The 20,000-nt window shown below is 46.2% G+C and overlaps 1 protein-coding gene across 3 annotated transcripts in view; it reads left to right on the top strand.

Moving 5' to 3' along the window:
- The window catches only part of tagapb (T cell activation RhoGTPase activating protein b), a 90,583-nt gene extending 72,267 nt beyond the window's left edge, over nucleotides 1–18,316 (top strand). For 2 of the 3 annotated variants that reach the window (XM_063223729.1, XM_063223732.1), the window contains 6 exons: nucleotides 770–933; nucleotides 5,742–5,903; nucleotides 7,987–8,096; nucleotides 9,861–10,074; nucleotides 14,889–14,997; nucleotides 16,039–18,316. In XM_063223729.1, the coding sequence (XP_063079799.1) occupies nucleotides 770–933; nucleotides 5,742–5,903; nucleotides 7,987–8,096; nucleotides 9,861–10,074; nucleotides 14,889–14,997; nucleotides 16,039–17,561 (2,282 nt within the window). In that variant the 3' untranslated portion in view covers nucleotides 17,562–18,316. The remainder of the gene's footprint in view (nucleotides 1–769; nucleotides 934–5,741; nucleotides 5,904–7,986; nucleotides 8,097–9,860; nucleotides 10,075–14,888; nucleotides 14,998–16,038) is intronic. The other variant, XM_063223731.1, reaches the window with a different exon arrangement.
- The last annotated feature ends 1,684 nt before the right edge of the window (nucleotides 18,317–20,000 follow it).

Below are 20,000 nucleotides of genomic sequence, written 5' to 3'. Positions count from 1 at the left end.
CGTGTCTGTGTCTGTGTCTGTGTCTGTGTCTGTATGTGTGTGTGTGTGCGTGCGTGCGTGCGTGCGTGTGTGCGTGCGTGCGAGAGAGAGAGAGAGAGAGAGAGAGAGAGAGAGAGAGAGAGAGAGAGAGAGAGAGAGAGAGAGATGCATGGCGCATGGCGCATGGTAAGGCACCTGTGACAGACTTGTTTTTCTTTCAGACCAGTCTGATGCCTTGACTAAATTGTGTAAAAACAGAACTCTGGACGCCACAGAAGTTCAATATCTTTCTCTCTCTCTCTCTCTCTCTCTCTCTCTCTCTCTCTCTCTCTCTCACACACACACACACACACACACACACACACACACAGAGAGATATGATTTGTGTTTGTAATTGTATATACAGTATATCTACTGTATATTCATTAATAAGAGTTTATTTGCAAAATGGTGTATCCACCATTTTTAACTTTTGCATTTTATTATGGAAAATGACTGTTTAAACCTATATAGAATGAATTTTGCAATGTAATGCAATGGAATTCCCAATGCAAAAATGACAATTTCCCAACATTCTACGGAATGGAGATACACAGGTCATGGCAACCACACACACACACACACACACACTCTCAACACACACACACACACACACACACACACACACACACACACACACACACACACACACACACACACACACACACACACACACACACACACACACAGACTATATGATTTGTATTTGTATGTATCTGCTGTGTATTCATTATTATAATTTATATATCAGCAGGTCATGGCGGCAGCCAGGCCAGCAAGCTGGGTCAGCTGATCACCAGGAAGTTGAGGAGAAGCTCCACCCACTCCGGCCCTTCCGGCTCCAGGCGCAAGCTGTTCGGCCTGCCCCTCGCCAAGATCTGCCTGGAGGACGGCAGCCTACCCAAGCCCATCACGGTACGTCCAAGGCCGGCCCCACACTGGCTCCGACAGCACTGCGGTGCGCTTTTGCTTCCGACATAATTCGGACCCCCAAACCCAATTTCACACGAACATAGTATTGAAAGTCAATGGGCGGCGCCGACAAAATAGAACTTGTCTCTAATTGCTATCCGACATTGGCGAATGTCCGCGGACATAGGCGCCAGTGTGCGGGGTTCTATTGAAAACAATGGAATCGATCTTTTGCGGAGCAGTACGCAGCACTTTGTCGGAGCCTATGTGCGGAAGCCCTAATATTGCTTCTAATACCCCAAAAAACATGACTTTTCATTAGGGTGTCTAGCGTGCCCCCACCACTTCTTCCACAAGTATAATGCAAAAATAGGTAGACCTGCTACTTATTTGGAGTCACCTGTAGACCTGCTACTTATCTGGAGTCACCTGTGTTGGAGGGAAACTGTGGCAGAGTTTTTACTTTCCGGACCAGGAATGCTGCAACACGATCTCCAAAAATTCTGTGCTCCTGGACACGGATGGTAAGGGCACAAAATCCGTGTCCAGGAGCACGGATTTTGCCAAAATTCCGTGCTCCTGGACACGGAATTGTTTTCCGTGCTCCTGGACACGGAATTGTTTTCCGTGATGGACACAGAGAAGTGCTCTCTCTATAGGCTACTCCCACAGCTCTATGTTTCCACAGTCTTGTGTTTTCTCAGGATTTTTCTTATTTCAAATATTTTTTCTAAAAAAAACATTTCCTACTGACAGGTTAAGGTTAGGGATTGTTTTGGTCTGGGCACAGCTAGATTTCTTTCATTCATTACATGAATTTGATAGCCTAGCAACCAACTGGAAAAGGTACAGTATTTCTCAAAAATATGTCTTTAATGACAGGTTAAGGTTAGAGAATGTTTTGTTTAGGATTAGCATTTGGTATCTATTTTTCTAATGATAGAGTTACACAGTGCTGTGGTAATAGCCTATAGAAAGCACTTCCGTGTGTCCATCACAGAAAACAATTCCGTGTCCAGGAGCACGGAAAACAATTCCGTGTCCAGGAGCACGGAATTTTGGCAAAATCCGTGCTCCAGGACACAGATTTCGTGTCCTTAACATCCGTGTCCAGGAGCACAGAATTTTTGGAGATCAGGCTGCCTCAAACATACCAAAGCCGAATGGAACGGTCGCGGGACGAACGCGGTCTTTTTGCTTAGTTTCGGCCGGTGTGTTTTTCTCTGCCTTTCACACTGACAGCGTCGGCGTGCGCGGCCAGTCCTGTTAAAAAAAAACCCACAGCCAAAGCTAGCATGCTACTTTGCCATTCATTTGAATGAGACACCGCCGGCGTGAAAAATATGTTTGAGTTCTATTTTCCAAATGCAGCTGACGCCCGACTACCGCTGGTTGGTGTGTAAGGACGGATATGTTTCAATGTATTTTCACCGACGCCGGTAAAAAACTCGGCCGTTCCGCGCCGCTTTACCGCCCTGGTGTGTAAGACCCCTAAAGCCTGGTTAACGCGCCGAAACAAACTTGTCTGCGCAATGATGCAGACCACTGACCTATATAAAGTACATATTAATAATAATACACATCATTGATGCAGACAGCCACTCAGTTATTTTCCACCCTCCGCAGTGTGTGTACCCCTGAAAGGGTGACTGCCCGCAGACAGCTACGCAGCGTCCTCTTATCGGCGTAATTTTAGGTGTGGATGCCCTTACGAAAATCGACCATGGTAAACCATGGTTTTCATGTTTTTTTTCATCCAGGTTCGGCACAGGTTTTTTTTATATGCTATGGTTCAATCATGGTTTGAACATGGTTTTACTCTGGAAACTAACCATGGTTTTACCATGGTTTATAATTATTCATTAAATTACACTTAGCTGGTTAAACCATAGTCACAAACCATGCTGAAAAAAACCCCATGAAAACCATGAATAACCATGATCCATCCTCACAGTATGTTTTTAATACCGTACCATGTCCTAATACTCTAATACTCTTTTGCTTTGTGTCCAACACGTCATGAACACACCACGCTATGAGTAAACCCATCCCAGTAGGACTCCATTCACTACAGTGACCCTGTGTGACCACGCGCCTCTTTTCCCATTAACCCATTATGTACCTTCCAAACTCCATTCCGTACGTCACAGCTTGCCTCTGACCTCAGGGGCCGCCAGACAGCTTTGGCCGGCCCGGGCCCATGGGCCAAAGTCATCTGAATTGGGCCCCCCCACCTACCCTATACATTACAGTGTAATGAGAACCCAATTCTGGGGCCCCTCTCTCTGCCTGGGCCCGAGACAACTGACCCCCTTTGCCACCCCCCCTGCTGGCTTCCCCGTCTGTCCTACACACCATAGCTGCAGTAGACACACAAAGAGGCACATGGGGATTCTCAAGGACACCCAATGAGTCAATTTAATGACGTGTTTCCATCATTGATTGTAGAATAGAACAATCAAAGGTCTCCATCTTCCACCTTCTATGACCAAGGGCACGATGTGTTCACTTGCCGATGAATACACACCCACTCACACACACACACACACACACACACACACACACACACACACATACACACACACACATCACACACTTGCATCAATTGCTTTCCTATTCAGAACAGTATTGACTTGCATGGTTATCCCCCTGGAGACCATATGAGATCATGCATTTGCCCTCTAATTAGTCATCGAACCATAGGGACATACACATATTATGATTCATTAGCATTAAAAGTAGTCTTAAAAGAAGAAGTCTCAAAAGAACAAGTTTGGTTGCCTACAGCTAAACCCTTTTGATTAAAAGTGTTGCATACATGTGTCCCTTCAATCCGAATCTGTAACACAAATACATGGGTTCTAGATTTTTGTTTTACTTCCGCTGCGCGACCCTGGCTGCGCACACAACTCAACCCCTGATTGTTGGAAACCGCTGTCGGTCAAAAAATTAGCTCACGTGGTTGGCTGCCAGTGTCTAGCCCCTCCTCACATCACTGTGTTTATAAACAAAAAAACGCCCATGTATAGTGCACAAGGTTGTTTGGTGCAGTTGAATGGCTCGGTTTTATGGCGTGAGTGAGCATACATATCTGAGTGTATCAAGTCCCAGTTCTGCTGCTTTGTTCTCTCTCTCCTCTTCCTTCCTCTTCTGAGTCTGAATGAACAGCCTACTTCTCCATTTTAGCTCCCCAACCACATCATTGAGAAGCAGTAGCAGGGTGTTAATGGCTGACATTTAGTGTGCTAATGAAAAAAAAAATACTTTGATGTCTTCTTTGGTGGAGATCGTTTTTGCATTACATCAATTTGTTTACCTTTTGCATTTAATTGCACAAAGACATTTGGAAGATGAATTCATTAAGGCATGCAATTGTGCATCCATATCTGTGGGCAGCCGTGGCCTAGTGGTTAAGGAGTTGGACTTTGGATCAGAAGATTGCAGGTTTAAATCCCACCCTTACCACACCCCACCACACTCAATGGCTGAGGTGCCCTTTGAGCATGGCACCCATACCTTCACACTGCCCCAGGGAATGTAACCAATAAATAAGTATAATAAATAAAATAAGTGCAAGTCGCTTTGGATAAAAAAACGCGTCAGCTAAATGTAATCTACACATAATCAGCAAGCTTTTTTAATTTACTGGATGAACTGTTGAAAAGTTCATGCAGGTTCATTCAACATGTCAGGAAGGACAAAAACATCACATTATGTTCTTGCCGACTAATAACAAGAACATTCTGTCCCTGGCTGAGGCCTGAGCCCATTGGTTATTTCTCCACTGGCAGGCTCTCCATTGGTTGATTCCTCCCTGATGGTTTGCAGACCACAAGCTATAGTAGATGTGATCAGTGCGTTGACAGATGTCCTGCACGATCAGTGACAACCACAAGCTCTTATCTTCTCTCTCTGCCTTCCATCGTAATACACCGTTGCTACACAAAACAATGGAGGACATGCACAGGCCTACTGGGCCCAGGCCCCAGGGCCCCAAGAGTCAGGGGTGCCCTGAAGCCCAAGCCTCTACGTTTCCATTCTCATATTGCGTCAAAATGACACTTTCAACAAGTGACTTCTCACATTTTCTTAACCCGGTAGCACAGCAACCATGTTATAACCTTACTGTCACCAAAACTGTAATGACCATGTCTTAATCTGTTACTTAAGGCTCTCGGCACTGTCATAGCAATGTTGTTATGATGTAGTTGAGTATTTTCAGCAAATGGTGAATAGGCCCGCCGGCGACCCCCATCTGCAGTAAAAAGTTAAGGGAGACAAACCCCTAAACCCCGCACAATATAGGGTTTCTAACATCTGATCTAAAACCCTGAATCTTTTTTATGAACTACAGACACCCATGGATGGGGGCCTTCCTTGTTGTCTGGCCCAGGGGCCCATGGAGTCATGCTCTGCCCCTGTCCCTGCTACAGTTTTGGTCTCAGAGCTGTGGTGGTGATAAACAAGTGCCGTCTCACAATGTCTTAGTTATATAACCCTTCGCCTTCCCCTTTTTCACCCTTACTGTTTGTTCATTTTTTCTTTCTTTCTTTCTTTCTTTCTTTCTTTCTTTCTTTCTTTCTTTCTTTCTTTCTTTCTTTCTTTCTTTCTTTCTTTCTTTCTTTCTTTCTTTCTTTCTTTCTCATGTAAAACTATTAATTTTTTTAGGGTTTTCATGCCTTTACTGTTGCTGGAAAGTGGAGTGGAGACAGGATACAGCGTCTGGGAAATGACCCGTGCCGGTCGGATGGACTCAAACCCAGGTCCCCTATATATATATTTCTTTATTTCTTTTTTGTTTCTGTGTTCAGGAGATTCTGCGGCTCCTGTGGAAGAACGGTCCAACCACAGAGGGCGTCTTCAGGAAGCCGGGCAACACCGGGAAGCTGAACGTCCTCAAGGATGAGTTGAACAAGGGCCAGGAGGTGGACCTGGAGGCCCAGCACGTGCTGCTGTTGGTCGGACTGCTGAAGGTGAGAAGGGCAGTCGCCCGTGGCCTAGTGGTTAGAGACAGTGGTGTAGTCTACTTTTTTTGTGGTGGGTGTACTGTATACTTGAGCATTTTTGAAGTGGGTATACTGTATATATTTGTGCTATTCTAAATAATGGATCAATCAATTTTAAGTGGGTATACTGAAATCCCTGAAATGTTGAAGTGGGCATACTCTGTATACCTGCGTTCTACGTGGACTACACCACTGGTTAGAGAGTTGGCCTTTCAATCTAGGGGTTTCCGGTTCGAATCCCCCCTGACCTCTCCCTACACCTCCATCCATGGCTGAAGTGCCCTTGAGCAAGGCACCTAACCCCACATTGCTCCAAGGACTGTAACCAATACCCTGAAAATAATAGTTGTAAGTAAGTTGTAAGTGTAATGTAATAATATTAGTAAAGATAATATAAATTGGTAAAAGAGATACATTTTAAATGCTATGAATATATAATATACAAAAATTTATATCATGTCATGGCCATTGACTATTCAGCACAAAGGCCACAATAGGGGCCAGGAGGAAATCAGCCCCAGAATGCGTTTTAAAGTGGTGATTATTTCTTAACAATGTTACTGCTGCTGCACTCCACTCATTTGTCTGCAGTAACAGTTGAGAAAGCCTTGTTTAGGGAGCCCAAAAGTGGGGATGCAAATGCAGTTTGGCTGGTAGAAAAGGCCAATTTACTAGCCACTTTGTCCCATTTGTGAGTGTGCGTTTGGCTAGTAAGATTAACATCCACCAGCCATTTTGGCTAGAGATTTAAAAAAAAAAGTTAATTTAGAGCCCTGCGACCTATCCATTCATCTACGGTAGCTAGCCAACAAATCATCCAACCAACCATGCATTTTCGGTCAGAAGGCCGTTATCTTTGTCCAAATCCATTAACCACTCAACAAGCGGCAATCTGTTCCCCTGGTTGATATATAAAGCACAAAAATGACAGTGTGCTAGAAAGGTCACTGCGCTTTAACCCGTGAAGACACATCATTTCAATTTCTTGTTACCAGAACGACAATGACGTCGTAGTGCAAGTCGTAGTGCATTACTGAAGGCTCCGTGCTATGTCATAACAGCGCTATGTGTTATAGTAGTTATGTTATCAAGGGCTATTACAGCAGTGAGTGCGCTGGTAGAATGACGTGCACTATGCGGCTACAAATCGCAGAGGCTGATGGCTCTATCACACTCTAAGAAGGAATGTGTCATTTTTGACACATTTATTGTGTTAAGGTGATTTTAACACATAGTGTGTGGAATATGACACAACATGTGTATTATTCAGGTAGACCCTCTTACTGCAGCAGGGGTCGCCGGCGACCCTATTCACTTGCTGAAAATGCTTAAATACATCATAACAACATTGCTATGACATTACAGAGAGCCATAGTGCTGCGCTAAGGGGTTAAAATACTGTGTTTGACACATTTTGTGTAAAAAATTGTACATTAATAATTCTTATCGTAAATATATTTTAAATTTACAATTTAGCCAAAAACTCACCACAAACCAGGACTGTGGTTTGAATATTACACAAAAATTGTTTTTACATCTTTTATTCCTTGTTCTTACACTATTATTACCCCTTTCTTACACATATCTAACAATTGACACAATATGTGAGCACACACATTCAAATGTGTTGTCCCTGAGCACACACATTTTGTGTCATTTGTGACACAGTACTTTTTAGAGTGTCTGCAGACACTGTGGCTGTTCACATCACCGCATGCTGGACATCTGTCGGGAGTGTGTCTATAGTTCCCACAGCCCAATGGTCCCACAGCATTATATTCTAATACATTTACAACATGTCCCAAATAGCTAATAGATACAATAAAATCCCTTTTCACCTCTTTATAATAACCACGATAGCCACAAAAAGCACAAAAGTATTTAGCCTATTTGTTATGCAGGCACCATTTTTTGAATCTAGAATAGTTACTCACTAGGTTGTAAAATACAGTATGATACTCCTTCTCAAGTGTGATTTTACAGTACTTTACAACACTGATATGTGGACTCATGACTGTTGTTCTCTGCTTTTGTTTTGTTTTGCTGACAGAGCTTCCTGAAGGATCTGCCAGGTAGTCTGCTGGTGGACGAGAAGTATGACGACTGGCTGGCTGCAATGGATAAGGAGGATGAGGACCAGAGGGTGACAGAGATCAAGAGGTAAACACGTGACGAAAACACACACACAAACGCGCGCACACACACATACGCACGCACGCACGCACGCACGCACGCACGCACGCACGCACGCACGCACGCACGCACGCACGCACGCACGCACACACACACACACACACACACTTATACACATATGCATTACCAATTCTACATATCCACACACACAGCTGATATCAAATGCAGAGAGAGAGAGAGAGAGAGAGAGAGAGAGAGAGGGAGATGTGACAATAGCTTTGTACTTTACTGAACATAATATGGTACTTTCTGCCACTGTTCAAAAAAGTTATGAAAAATCTATTTCAAGGTTTGCTTTTATTCCATAGGATTGAGGATGGGAGCATATAGGGGAAAGTTCATAAAGGTTGGAGGAGCAGGCCGTTTTTCTTCTTTTGAGAGTGCTGACCAAAATATTGTAAAACTGAGAAATGAGAAAAGGACCTTTTCCTCATTTTTGTCAGCATATAGGGGAAAGAAATGGTGTGATGGAGTGACCATCACTAGGGTTGTGGGTGTGTTCTGACTGTCACACCAACGAGCCTTGCTCTTTGGTGTAACGGTCAGAGCCCCAGTTTACTACCCCAGAGGGTCTGGGTTTGAGTCCCAGCTGGGCAACTCTACTCCCCTTCGCTACAAATGGGGAAACATAACATGGTGCAGTTACACTGCAGGCAGTTTTAAAAAAAGGAAATAGAGGAACAACAGAAAGTGGAGACCAGCCATCGCTGCTTTTATTTCTTGTGCTGCAGTGCAACATTAAGGAAATAACGAAAGGAGAAGAAAAACAAAACACAACAAATATCAGAGAGAAAAGCATATAAAAATTAAGTATTCCTCTTTTTCACCACTTCTATCAACTGGTTTAGTGTGGTCAATACAATCCCGTATGAAAAGATAATGAGGGATTAACGTAATACTAGTTCTCTTCCCCTTCTTCTTCTCTCTTACTTCTTTTTCAGTGTGACAACTGAAAATGAAAACAAATGAATGAAACATTAGCACCCACAACTTTATAGGCCAGACAACTAAGAACAATAGCAACTACAAATACACTCAGAGAGTGCAGACCTCCGCCAAGGAAGCTGTTTGATAGAACATTTGACTATGTTACACCCTAAAAGTATTTCTGCCTTGTTTCTGTGGAGTTCGAAACTGGAATTTTCAAAATCCCCTTTCCTGCAATGGTGATGAATCTTTTAAAAAATTCCTGGATCCGCATCGTGATACAGATCTCCACCAAAATGTAATCACTTGTTCCTTTTATCATTTCAGACAACTCCACAAAGTTTCATCAAATCCATTCATAATTTTTCGACGATCACAAGTAAAAATCAGAGCAATGATGATCAGGAAAGTCCCACTGAGTTACAGTAACTAGGGAGTCTTGGTCAGGACTCCCTGGCAGAGAGTTACTCTAACTCAGTGGGACTTTCCTGGTTAAACAAAGATTAACCCATTTTGTCCTAAGCCCTTTTTGGGAAAGTAAATATCTCAACCTCCAAAGCACATAAAGACATGAAATAGGTTACATTTAAAATCTAGAACCTTCATTTTGCACTAGTATAGTGTTCATTCAGCTCTGATATGCCCACATTTTTAATAAAACAGCTCAAATCTCAAGAACTTGAATGCAGCGTACATGTCGCTCCAGGACACAATGAGTTAAATAAAAAGAAAAAGAAAAGCACCATCACAATCTAATCTCTTCTCCTTCTTCTTTCTCTTCCTCTCTCTCTCCACCGTCCTCAGCGTGATCGAGACTCTCCCGCAGCCTCATGTGCAGTTGCTGCAGCAGCTGCTGTGTGTGCTGCACCACATCAGCCAGAACGCCCAGCAGAACAAGATGGACGCCTGCAACCTGGCCGTGTGCCTCGGGCCCTCTCTCTTCCATCGCATGGACAGCCCCACGCACGCGCACGGCGGCCCGCTGCAGACCGACGAGCTGAAGAGAGTCACGCAGAAGGTACGTAGTGTGCATGTGTTTTTTGCACCCTTGGGTGCCACCCACTATCATGTGATCCACCTGCAACCTGTGACCTCTGCACCTCCCCTTTGATAAGATGCACCTCTTTCTTTGTTCTGAGTACCACGCTCTGATGATGGCTTAAGAGCCGAAACGCGTCTGCTTGTGGATATGGTGGTAATATGTAAGGGTTAACGTTCGGCGAGAAGGTCGCTACCGTGGAATAGCAGCACGACAGAGAGAATCTTTAGACCCCGACGCGGAGCGGAGGGGTCTTGTTCTCTCTGAAGTGCTGCTATTCCACAAAGCGACCGACTCGCCGAAAGTTAACCCGCTTATTATATGGATATACTTAAATGATTCACACATGGCGGGGACATTTCTTTAGGCCTATTTAATGTTAAGATTGTTGCTGCGCAAAACAAAACAGTGCCGTTGTGGAACACCGCTAGGCAACAGCTAGGTAGCCAGGACAACAGGTGTTGTCTATCACAGCAGCTGATTAGAGTCTTGTTGAAAAGTCGCTTTAGCAGTGAAAAGTCTTGTTGCCATTGACAGCGGTCTGTTATAGACCAACCCGTCCGTTATCGAAAAAGAACACACGTGCGAACGTTGGGGAGCCCCGTTGAAATGAATGGAGCATTCGACCGATGACGTCACACCATATAATATAAATAAATAATGAGACGTAGTTTGTAAGTGCGGATTTTTTCTTCTTTAAACCACACGCAGAAGGTAACCACTAGTGTCACCAAGAACACCGGCTGGGCAAAAGGGGCTCAGTTGTCCCGGGCCCAGGGAGAAGGGAGTGGGGCAGAATTGGGTCGTCATTATTACACGGGACAAACAAATTCTAGGTTGTTTCGTCCGGAGGCGGCATTACGTGCCTACGTCACAATAGCTATGCGCGTCCTTGTTGCCGACGACGTTTGAATCGTCGCCATGACAACCGTCCATACCGTCCCTAATCTTAACCCTAAACCTAACCTTAACTCTAAACCTAAACCTAACCCTAACCTTAACCCTAAACCTAACCTTAACCCTAACCTTAAACCTAACCCTAAATCGCTTGTTTGAAACTGGTGAGTACCAGTGCAGTGCCCACTGCCGTTCGGCAACGAGGACGCGCATCACTAGTGACGTAGGCACGTCCGGACAAAGCACCCTAGTTTTTGTGAATCCCATCATTACATACCTAGATGGCTTTTTATCTTGGGCCCTGCAAAAGCTATCAGCTATCAGCCCTGCTCACTGCTCTTACTCTCCTCTCTGCTGCTATCCTCCTTCTCAGTTAGGAGATAACCACTTATGTCCTCTGCTCTTCCTTCTCTACTGCACACCTGATTCCTTTGTTCCCATCTTTTTCCCATCCCTTCTCGCCATCCACTCTCTTTTTCTCACCTCTCTCCGCCATCTTCAACTGCACTTCTGAAGACCAAAACCCAGGGGTGCATTTGTCAAAAGCAACTTCGTTAGCAACTTCGGTAGTTGCCAATGGGAAAATGCATTGAAAACAACAAAGTAGCTAATGTAGTAAGCAACTTTGGTTTCGAGAAATGCACCCCAGAAGAGGGTGACGCAGAAGGTAGCCATTCGTGTCTGTAACTCTTCATTCAGAGTTGCACAGACCGGTTGGCGGTTGACGGTAGACGTGTCTGACAGAATGGGAACTGCCTTTTCATGTGTTGTACTGTATGCGTTACATTCATATCCATGGTCTGATTTGCTGACGGACAGGCCGCAACCGTCAAAGGTGTAAAATTCGGAAATTCTGACAGAGGGCGGCAACAGCCCTCACAATTCATTTTTTTTTTGCGTCCAATGACGTGTGTTGATGCTGAGTGCCAATAGGAGTGCCAGGTGACTCAAATTCAAATTCAAATTCAAATTCAAATATGCTTTATTGGCATGACTATTTGATAACAGTGTTGCCAAAGCTTACAGATAAAATAAACAAACAATAAACATTACGGTCAATTAAGAACATTAAGCATACATGTGTAAAGAATATTAAACACACACACACACACACACACACACACACACACACACACACACACACACACACACACACACACACACACACACACACACACACACACACACACACACACTTGCATTAAGACACTCTTCTCTGCAGCCCTCCTGCTTCCTTCACTCCGCTTCACTCCCCGCCCTTCTCGCACCGCGGTCCACTCTCCTTTCTCACCTTTTCTGCAAGCCTATAGCTGAAGACAGTGTTGCCAGATTGGGCGGGTGCCCGCCCAATTGGGCTACTTGGGATGAGCGTCGGCGGGCAACAACGGGAAAAATTGGCCATTTGGCGGTTTTTTAAGCCATTTTGGGCCCATAGAAGTCAATGTAATTTGTTGAATTTGGGCGGAATTTAGCGCATTTTGGCGATTTTTGAGAACCTTTTGGGCGGGATTTTGTCAGACACATCTGGCAACACTGGCTGAAGACCGAAGAACTGAAGAGGGTCACAGAGGTGTTAACCACTCAACTCCTCTCCTCCATCTCACATCCCATCTCGCGGTTCACACAATTTTCTCACCTCCCTCCCCCCCCTTGTCCTCATCTGTCCTGCAGAATAGCAAAGATCTGGAGACTGTCAAACAGCTGTCAACCACTCAAGTCCTCTTTTCTTCTCGCCTCCTCCTCCCCCCCACCTCCGTTTCTCTCTTTCCACTCTATTTTTAACCTCTCTCTCTGTCTTCTCCTACTCTGCTGCAGTTGGAGGAGCCGAAGAGGCTTAGTCAGGAAGAGTTTAACCACTCGTTCTCTGCTCTCCTCCCTTGCTATTCTTCTTGCATCCTCCCTTCACCTCCCCTCCTTTCTTTCTGCCCCTATCTCTGTCCACACTCACTCCTCACCACTCCATCCATTCTTCACCTGTCATGCTGAAGGCTGAGGAACTGAAGAGTTTTGAAGTAGGATTTGTAATAAAGTGACTCTTAGTCAACTTCGCAGGTTCCACTTTATTGAACACTTGCTGCATCACTCATGTACACTGGCAGCATACCTGCTATCTATTTATACTTGACCCCGAGGACCCCTGGTGGGCCTATCTAAATGCCTGAATTAAAACAGTGCAACATCACATTACTACAGGATTTAACCACTCAAGTCCTCTCCTCTCCTTCAATCTCCTCTGTCCTGCCCTCCGCCATTCTCCTCCTCTCCTCTCCTCTCCTCTCCTCTCCTCTCCTCTCCTCTCCTCTCCTCTCCTCTCCTCTCCTCTCCTCTCCTCTCCTCTCCTCTCCTCTCCTCTCCACTAAGCCATTTTGTTCTATTCTCTTCTCCTCTCTGCCATTCTCTTCTCCTCTCCTCTCCTCTCCTCTCCTCTCCTCTCCTCTCCTCTCCTCTCCTCCTCTCCTCTCCTCTCCTCTCTGCCATTCTCTTCTCCTCTCCTCTCCTCTCCTCTCCTCTCCTCTCCTCTCCTCTCCTCTCCTCTCCTCTCCTCTCCTCTCCACTAAGCCATTTTGTTCTATTCTCCTCTCCTCTCCTCTCCTCTCCTCTCCTCTCCTCTCCTCTCTTCCCCTCCCCTCTCCTCTCCTCTCCTCTCCTCTCCTCTCCTCTCCACTAAGCCATTTTGTTCTATTCTCCTCTCCTCTCCTCTCCTCTCCTCTCCTCTCCTCTCCTCTCCTCTCCTCTCCTCTCCTCTCCTCTCCTCTCCTCTCCTCTCCACTCCACTAAGCCATTTTGTTCTATTCTCCTCTCCTCTCCTCTCCTCTCCTCTCCTCTCCTCTCCTCTCCTCTCCTCTCCTCCCCCTCTCCTCCCCTCCTCTCCTCTCCTCCCCTCTCTCCTCTCCTCTCCTCTTCTCCTCTCCTCTCCTCTCCTCTCCTCTCCTCTCCTCTCCTCTCCTCTCCTCTCCACACAGCCATTTTGTTCTATTCTCCTCTCCTCTCCTCTCCTCTCCTCTCCTCTCCTCTCCTCTCCTCTCCTCTCTCCTCTCCTCTCCTCTCTTCTCCTGTGCCTCACTCTTCTCTCCTCTCCTCTCCTCTATTCTCTTCTCATCTCCTCTCATCTCCTCTCCTCTCCTCTCCTCTCCTCTCCTCTCCTCTCCTCTCCTCTCCTCTCCTCTCCTCTCCTCTCCTCTCCTCTCCTCTCCTCTCCTCTCTGCCATTCTCTTCTCATCTCCTCTGCCCTTCTCCTTTCTCCACTACCTTCCTCTCATTTGTACTCCACTCCTCTCCTCTTGCTCATCTCATCTACTTTCCTCCTCATTGATTTTACAACATCAAAAACAATGCAAGCTCAAGGTTATCTGTCTGACACAGAAGGTAACAACTCCCCACGAGACATTGAGCGGCTTTGGGTACCAAGAAAAGAGCTATATAAAGCGCTATATAATGCAGCCTACTGGTTCGAGACGAATTTCAATCACCTCCATGCCTGAGGCCTGAGACCTTTGCGCTGCCCTTTTTTTTCTCCTCTCAGACTTGCGACATCAAAAACCATGTGTGATGCACAAAGTTGCTTTTCTGAGTATTCTGCTGGTTGACAGTCACAGTGAAAACCACAGCTCTGATACAGTTTCAGACAAGCTGTTTGCTCTTTTACCTGCCCCCCTTGGAGAGAGAGAGAGAGAGAGAGAGAGAGAGAGAGAGAGAGAGAGAGAGAGAGAGAGAGAGAGAGAGAGAGATGGCCATGTTTTAGAAGGTGTGATTTTTTTCCCTTCTGATCTGCTGTTCGTAGAATTGGTGCTTAGTAGGTCAAAGTATCATCTCAATCTCTCTCTCTCTCTCTCTCTCTCTCTCTCTCTCTCTCTCTCTCTCTCTCTCTCTCTCTCTCTCTCTGTCTCTGTCTGCAGGTGACGGGACTGACGCAGTTCCTGATTGAGCGGTGCACTCGTGTGTTTGGTGAAGAGCTGCTGACCCTGTTTGGTGACCCAGAAGAGGACGAACTGGCTGACACCTCAGGTAGACAACCTTTCAAATAAAATGAGAAAAAAAACAAGACAGTAAAATATATATGAAAAAAACACAAACACAAGTGCAAAAAAAAAACCACAAGGGCAATTTACTCTGCACAATTATATTAGGATATTTACTATCTACTGGAAAGTAACTCTACTTAAAAGTATTATTTTCACAAAGTAAAACCTTGCTGTATTTAGGACACTCGAGACTCGTTTCAGACTTCACTTCAGACTTCCTACACAACTTCCTGCCCTCCTCATGTGTATCTTAACAGCAGGGCTTGAAATTTACTTTTTCACTCACTGGCCACTGTGGCTAGTGTTTTTCCAGAGTCACTAGCCATCCAGCTATTCGACTAGCCACAAATTTGAAATATTTGTTTTTCTTTATCATAACGCTGTACATCTAATCTCAGAAGATGAGGTGCTAAAGCAAGATGATGAGTGCATAGCTTTCTACATGGAAATAAATCAAACAAATAGAAAATGAGTAACTGAGCTTTTTCTTGAACAAACAATCGATACACAAGGGGTGAAGTGTAGAATATAGGCTATTCTAATAGAATAAGCTATCTGCGAAATTGGCTAGTGACAGTGAAATTGTTACCAGCCACAGCCAAGTTTTACCAGCATTTGGCCGGTTGGCAGGTGCCAGTGTCAAGCCCTGCTTACCAGTCACCTTGTACAGTATGCCCTTATAGTCGAACAACCCACAATACAGTATAGCAAACACATGCAAATTACAAAATAACATTTCACATATGTGTGTGTCTTACATACTGTACTGTCAAAATAAATCTTACACATTGCCTTTGTTTACATGAGACATTTCATTCTGAATAGTAAAGCTTAATTCTGCTTTGAAAACGTCATGTAAACACCTCTTAATTCGGAATTAAAGGAAAGATCAGAGTAAACTCGACGGAACTATTTAATTCTCAATTATTAATGTAAACGTAAGGTAGTGACGTCACAAGCAAATATTTGTCTAATGTCTGTTGAATTTGATCCATATATTCATTGTTTGCCTCTGCCTCTCCAGACTCCATGTCGTCCCACCAACATGACTCGGCCTACGACAGTGGAGACGCTGGGCTGGCATCAGAATGTGACAGCCGCCATGGCAACGTCACAGCAACAGCGCGCAGGAAGGATCCCACCATGGTAACCTCGTGCTCCTCCGACGCCATCTTCACCGCGTTCACCAACCCGCTCGACCGCCGCTGCTCCGAGCCCGCCATCTTCCCCGCGACGAGAACGCACTCCCCGGCTCAGGGCCTGGCCCGCAGCCACGACGACTGCTCCGCCCACGCCCACGCCCACAGCCACGCCCACCTCTCACATCACTTCCTGGAGAAGAAGCAGACGTCGGACGACTCCTTCCTGCTGCTCAGGCAGCGCGAGCGGAGGCTGGCCCAGGAGGAGACGAGGAGGCTGGGGGGAAGCCTTGTCATGGACCCCCCCCTGCGTGGCGCCTCCTCCTCCGCAGCAGCAGGGCCCTCCTCCTCCTCCTCCTCCTCCTCCAGGGCCGACCGTGACCGCGACCGCGACCGTGACCGTGACCGTGACTGCGACCGCCGCACCTCCACCGCCTCCAGAGACTACTCCTCCTCCTGCTCCCTAGAGAGTGGCGCCTCCAACGTCTCCGAGGGCTCCGTGTTCACCAGCTCCCCGCTGGGCTCCCCCACCTCCACCAGGAGGCCCACGTCCACCTCCGCCAAGCCTAAAGGGGGTGCCCCTTCTTCTGCCACCGCCGGCTGCACTTCCTCCTCCTCCTCCTCCTCCTCCTGCTCCTCCTCCTTTACATCCACCTCCAGGTCCCAGTCGGTGTCCGCGCTGTCAAAGCAGCCCCCGTCCCTGTCTGAGGCGCAGCTGAGGGCAGAGGGAGGAGCAGGAGGCGCAGGAGGAGAGGTGGTGAAGCGCCGCAGCCAGTCCATGCGCGGGCCCAAGGGCCTCGGCGGCCTCTTCAACCGCGCCAGTGGGAAGCGACCTGAAGCGGCGGCCCAGAAAGATGCCTTCGGAACCCTGCAGGAGGACTCCCAGAGAGAGGTCACCGAGACGACCACAGCCATGACCGCCGCTGAGGCGACCGCTGTCTCCGGCGGCGACTTGATCCGGCATCCCGTGCACCGGCAGCGCCCCCTGTCGGCCATTGAGGTGTTCCAGCACGTGGACAGCCGGCAGCCGGGCAAGCCGCCCTCGTACGAACAGGCACTGCTCAGCTCCGCCCAGCCCGCTCCGCCGCAGTACCGCCGCAGCAACGCCGGCGCCATGACGGTGCACGCCGCCCGCGAGCACAGGTCGCGACCCGTCTCCATGAACGAGGGCTTCCTGCTCAACCCGTCCTCATACTCCCTCTCCGGACGGGACCCGGCGGCACGTTTGTCGGACATTTTCCCGTCTGCGTTGTCATTTGCGAGCCCCGAGGCCCTAGCGGCGGCGCCCGTGCCATTCCGGGCCAGAGCCATGTCAGAGTCCGTTTCCAGGACCAAGGACACTGTGGCCAGAAGGTGCAGCCAACCTCTGTTTGAGGAGCTCTCCTACTCCAAGGAGTCTTATGTCTAACCGCTGTTCGAGGAACTCTCCTACTCCAAGGAGTCTTACGTCTAACCAGTACAGAGACCTGTACGGAGGTGCGTTTCTCCAAAGTGTAGTTGTTAGCAGTTAGCAACTTGGGTAGTTACCAATGGGAAATTGCATTGCAACCAACAAAGTAGCTACCGAAGTTAGCAACTACGCTTTCGAGAAATGCACCCCTGGGTTTGAGACCAAGAGTAGGCATATTGTAAATGTGCCCCCTTTTATTAAGGAGGATAATTTCGAACTGTAAAAATCATAGGAGTACTAGCTGTTCTAGTATGGTTACCCATCAAGGACACTATTTCTCAGCCTTGAGGTGTGTACAAATGTCTAGGTATGTGTGTGCGCAACTTGTGCGGTTGAATTTTCTTAAGTAGTACTATTTAGAGTACAGAGTGCAGGTGTTAAAAACAAACAAACACATATAAACACATCAAAGCTATTTAAAATAAATATGCTAATATAAGTTTCTTCAACATATTCCAGTCCTGAAGCTATGTAAATAATGAGTGAAAATAATGCACGACGTATTTCATTGTTAATAGCTTGTGATAGTAAGAATAATGTTTTATGAACTCTTTTCAATGTCTTTTCAGTGTATTTGTTGTATTGCTTTGTGTTTTGTTTATGTTCTTGAGTTTTGTTCATGTTCTTGCACTGCACAAATATAACTTAGCTTTTGGTACATACGTATATACTTTTGTATTAACTACACTTTCTTTACTTTCCCACTACAATAAAGCACCTTTTTAAAAATCAACTCATGCAACATGTTGTGTGCTATTGTGTGCAACAAACTGAAGAGCTAGTTTGAGACAGAAGTCTGTTGGGGGCCCCAGAGACTTCAGTTGAAAGCTGTACGTTGCCGCTGTTATAGATTAGAGATTTTGGGGCCGTGCTGTGGTAAGGGGGCCCCTGTTGTGCTATTCGGGGCCTGTGATCAATGTTGCCAGACTGGGCTGTTTCCTGCCCAATTGGGCTGCTTAGGAAGGCCGTCTGTGGGTCACAATGGGCAAAAAGGGCATTTGAGCAGTTTTTTCTGCACATTTTTGCCCAAAGTGATCAATAGAATTCAGTTCAAATTGGGTGGGATTTAGTGCCTCCAGACTGGTTGAGTACAATTTGGGCTGGAACTTGTCAGTCACATCTGGCAACCCTGCCTGTGATGCATTTTGGCAAGTAGCACGTCTTCCCTCTAGATAGCATTCAAGATACCGGAAGCTGTAGAGCAGGGGTTCCCAACCTTTTCCAACGTGGGGCCCACTCGAAATTGACGCAAATGTTCAGGGCCCACTTCTGACCCAATAAAGAAAAAAACTCAAATAAATCAATAGCAACACACACCAAAATATGATTATAATTTGTAGAAAATGATTTCAAGGCCCACTTGGAATACCTTCAGGGCCCACCAGTGGGCCCTGGCCCATAGGTTGAAAATCACTGCTGTAGAGGAAGAGTAGGTAGAGTTAGCTAGCATCCCTCAAAAACAACTGGCGATCTCCGAGAGTGCAATGTTCAACTAAAACGAAGGAATAAATCAAGGCAGGCAGCCACTTGGGGCCCCAAGCCCTTAGATAGTCAATAACAGCCCACACTTTACCACAGTAGTAGCGATTTTGGTTCAAATGTTCATTCTTTTGCAATTTTGCTTGGGGCCCCATCTGATCCTAGAATCGCCTCTGAACGAAGGAATAAATCCTTGGTTCAGGCACTAAAAAGTCCAAAACAATCTTTATTCAGTGGGCCAGTACAATAAAAAATCAACAACGTGTATCGGCCCTGCTACGACCTTCATCAGGGTGTGTGTGTACTGTATGACTGTGACTACGACCTTCATCAGGGTGTGTGTGAATGCTGTATTTGTCACAGTCATACACATACATGAACAACTAGAATGGGCACTCGGTAGAGCGCAAACCTTCGCCTACGCCACTTATTTTTTTCTGGCCATCTTCAAAATGTGGGGCATAACATTCTCCAAATTTTGGTGTTAGTTTCATTTAAATCGGACCGGAATATCGTAATATTACATTTTTGGCCCAGTCTTGACCTCTTATTCAATTCAGCATGCACACGTTCTTCTGGCATATAGTGCTTGGCAAAGAAAAACGTTTTTGACCTTTTTGTGACCTTGACCTTGACCTTTGACCCAATCACTCCCAAAAAGTAATCGGTTGTTCCTTGGGTCATGACCAATCATCCCACTAAATGTCATAAAAATCGGCTCAATTTACGTTTTGACCTTTTCGTGACCTTGACCTTTGACCCAATCACTCCCAAAAAGTAATTGATTGTTCCCTGGGTCATGACCAATCATCCCACTAAATTTCATAAAAATCGGGTCAATTTACGTTTTTGACCTTTTCGTGACCTTGGCCTGGACCTTTGACCTTTGACCCAATCACTCCCAAAAACTAATCGATT

The sequence above is a fragment of the Engraulis encrasicolus genome, chromosome 18 (assembly GCF_034702125.1).
Source record: "Engraulis encrasicolus isolate BLACKSEA-1 chromosome 18, IST_EnEncr_1.0, whole genome shotgun sequence".
In the NCBI taxonomy this organism is placed as follows: Eukaryota; Metazoa; Chordata; class Actinopteri; order Clupeiformes; family Engraulidae; genus Engraulis; species Engraulis encrasicolus.
This window is presented reverse-complemented; position numbering and strand designations above follow the sequence as displayed.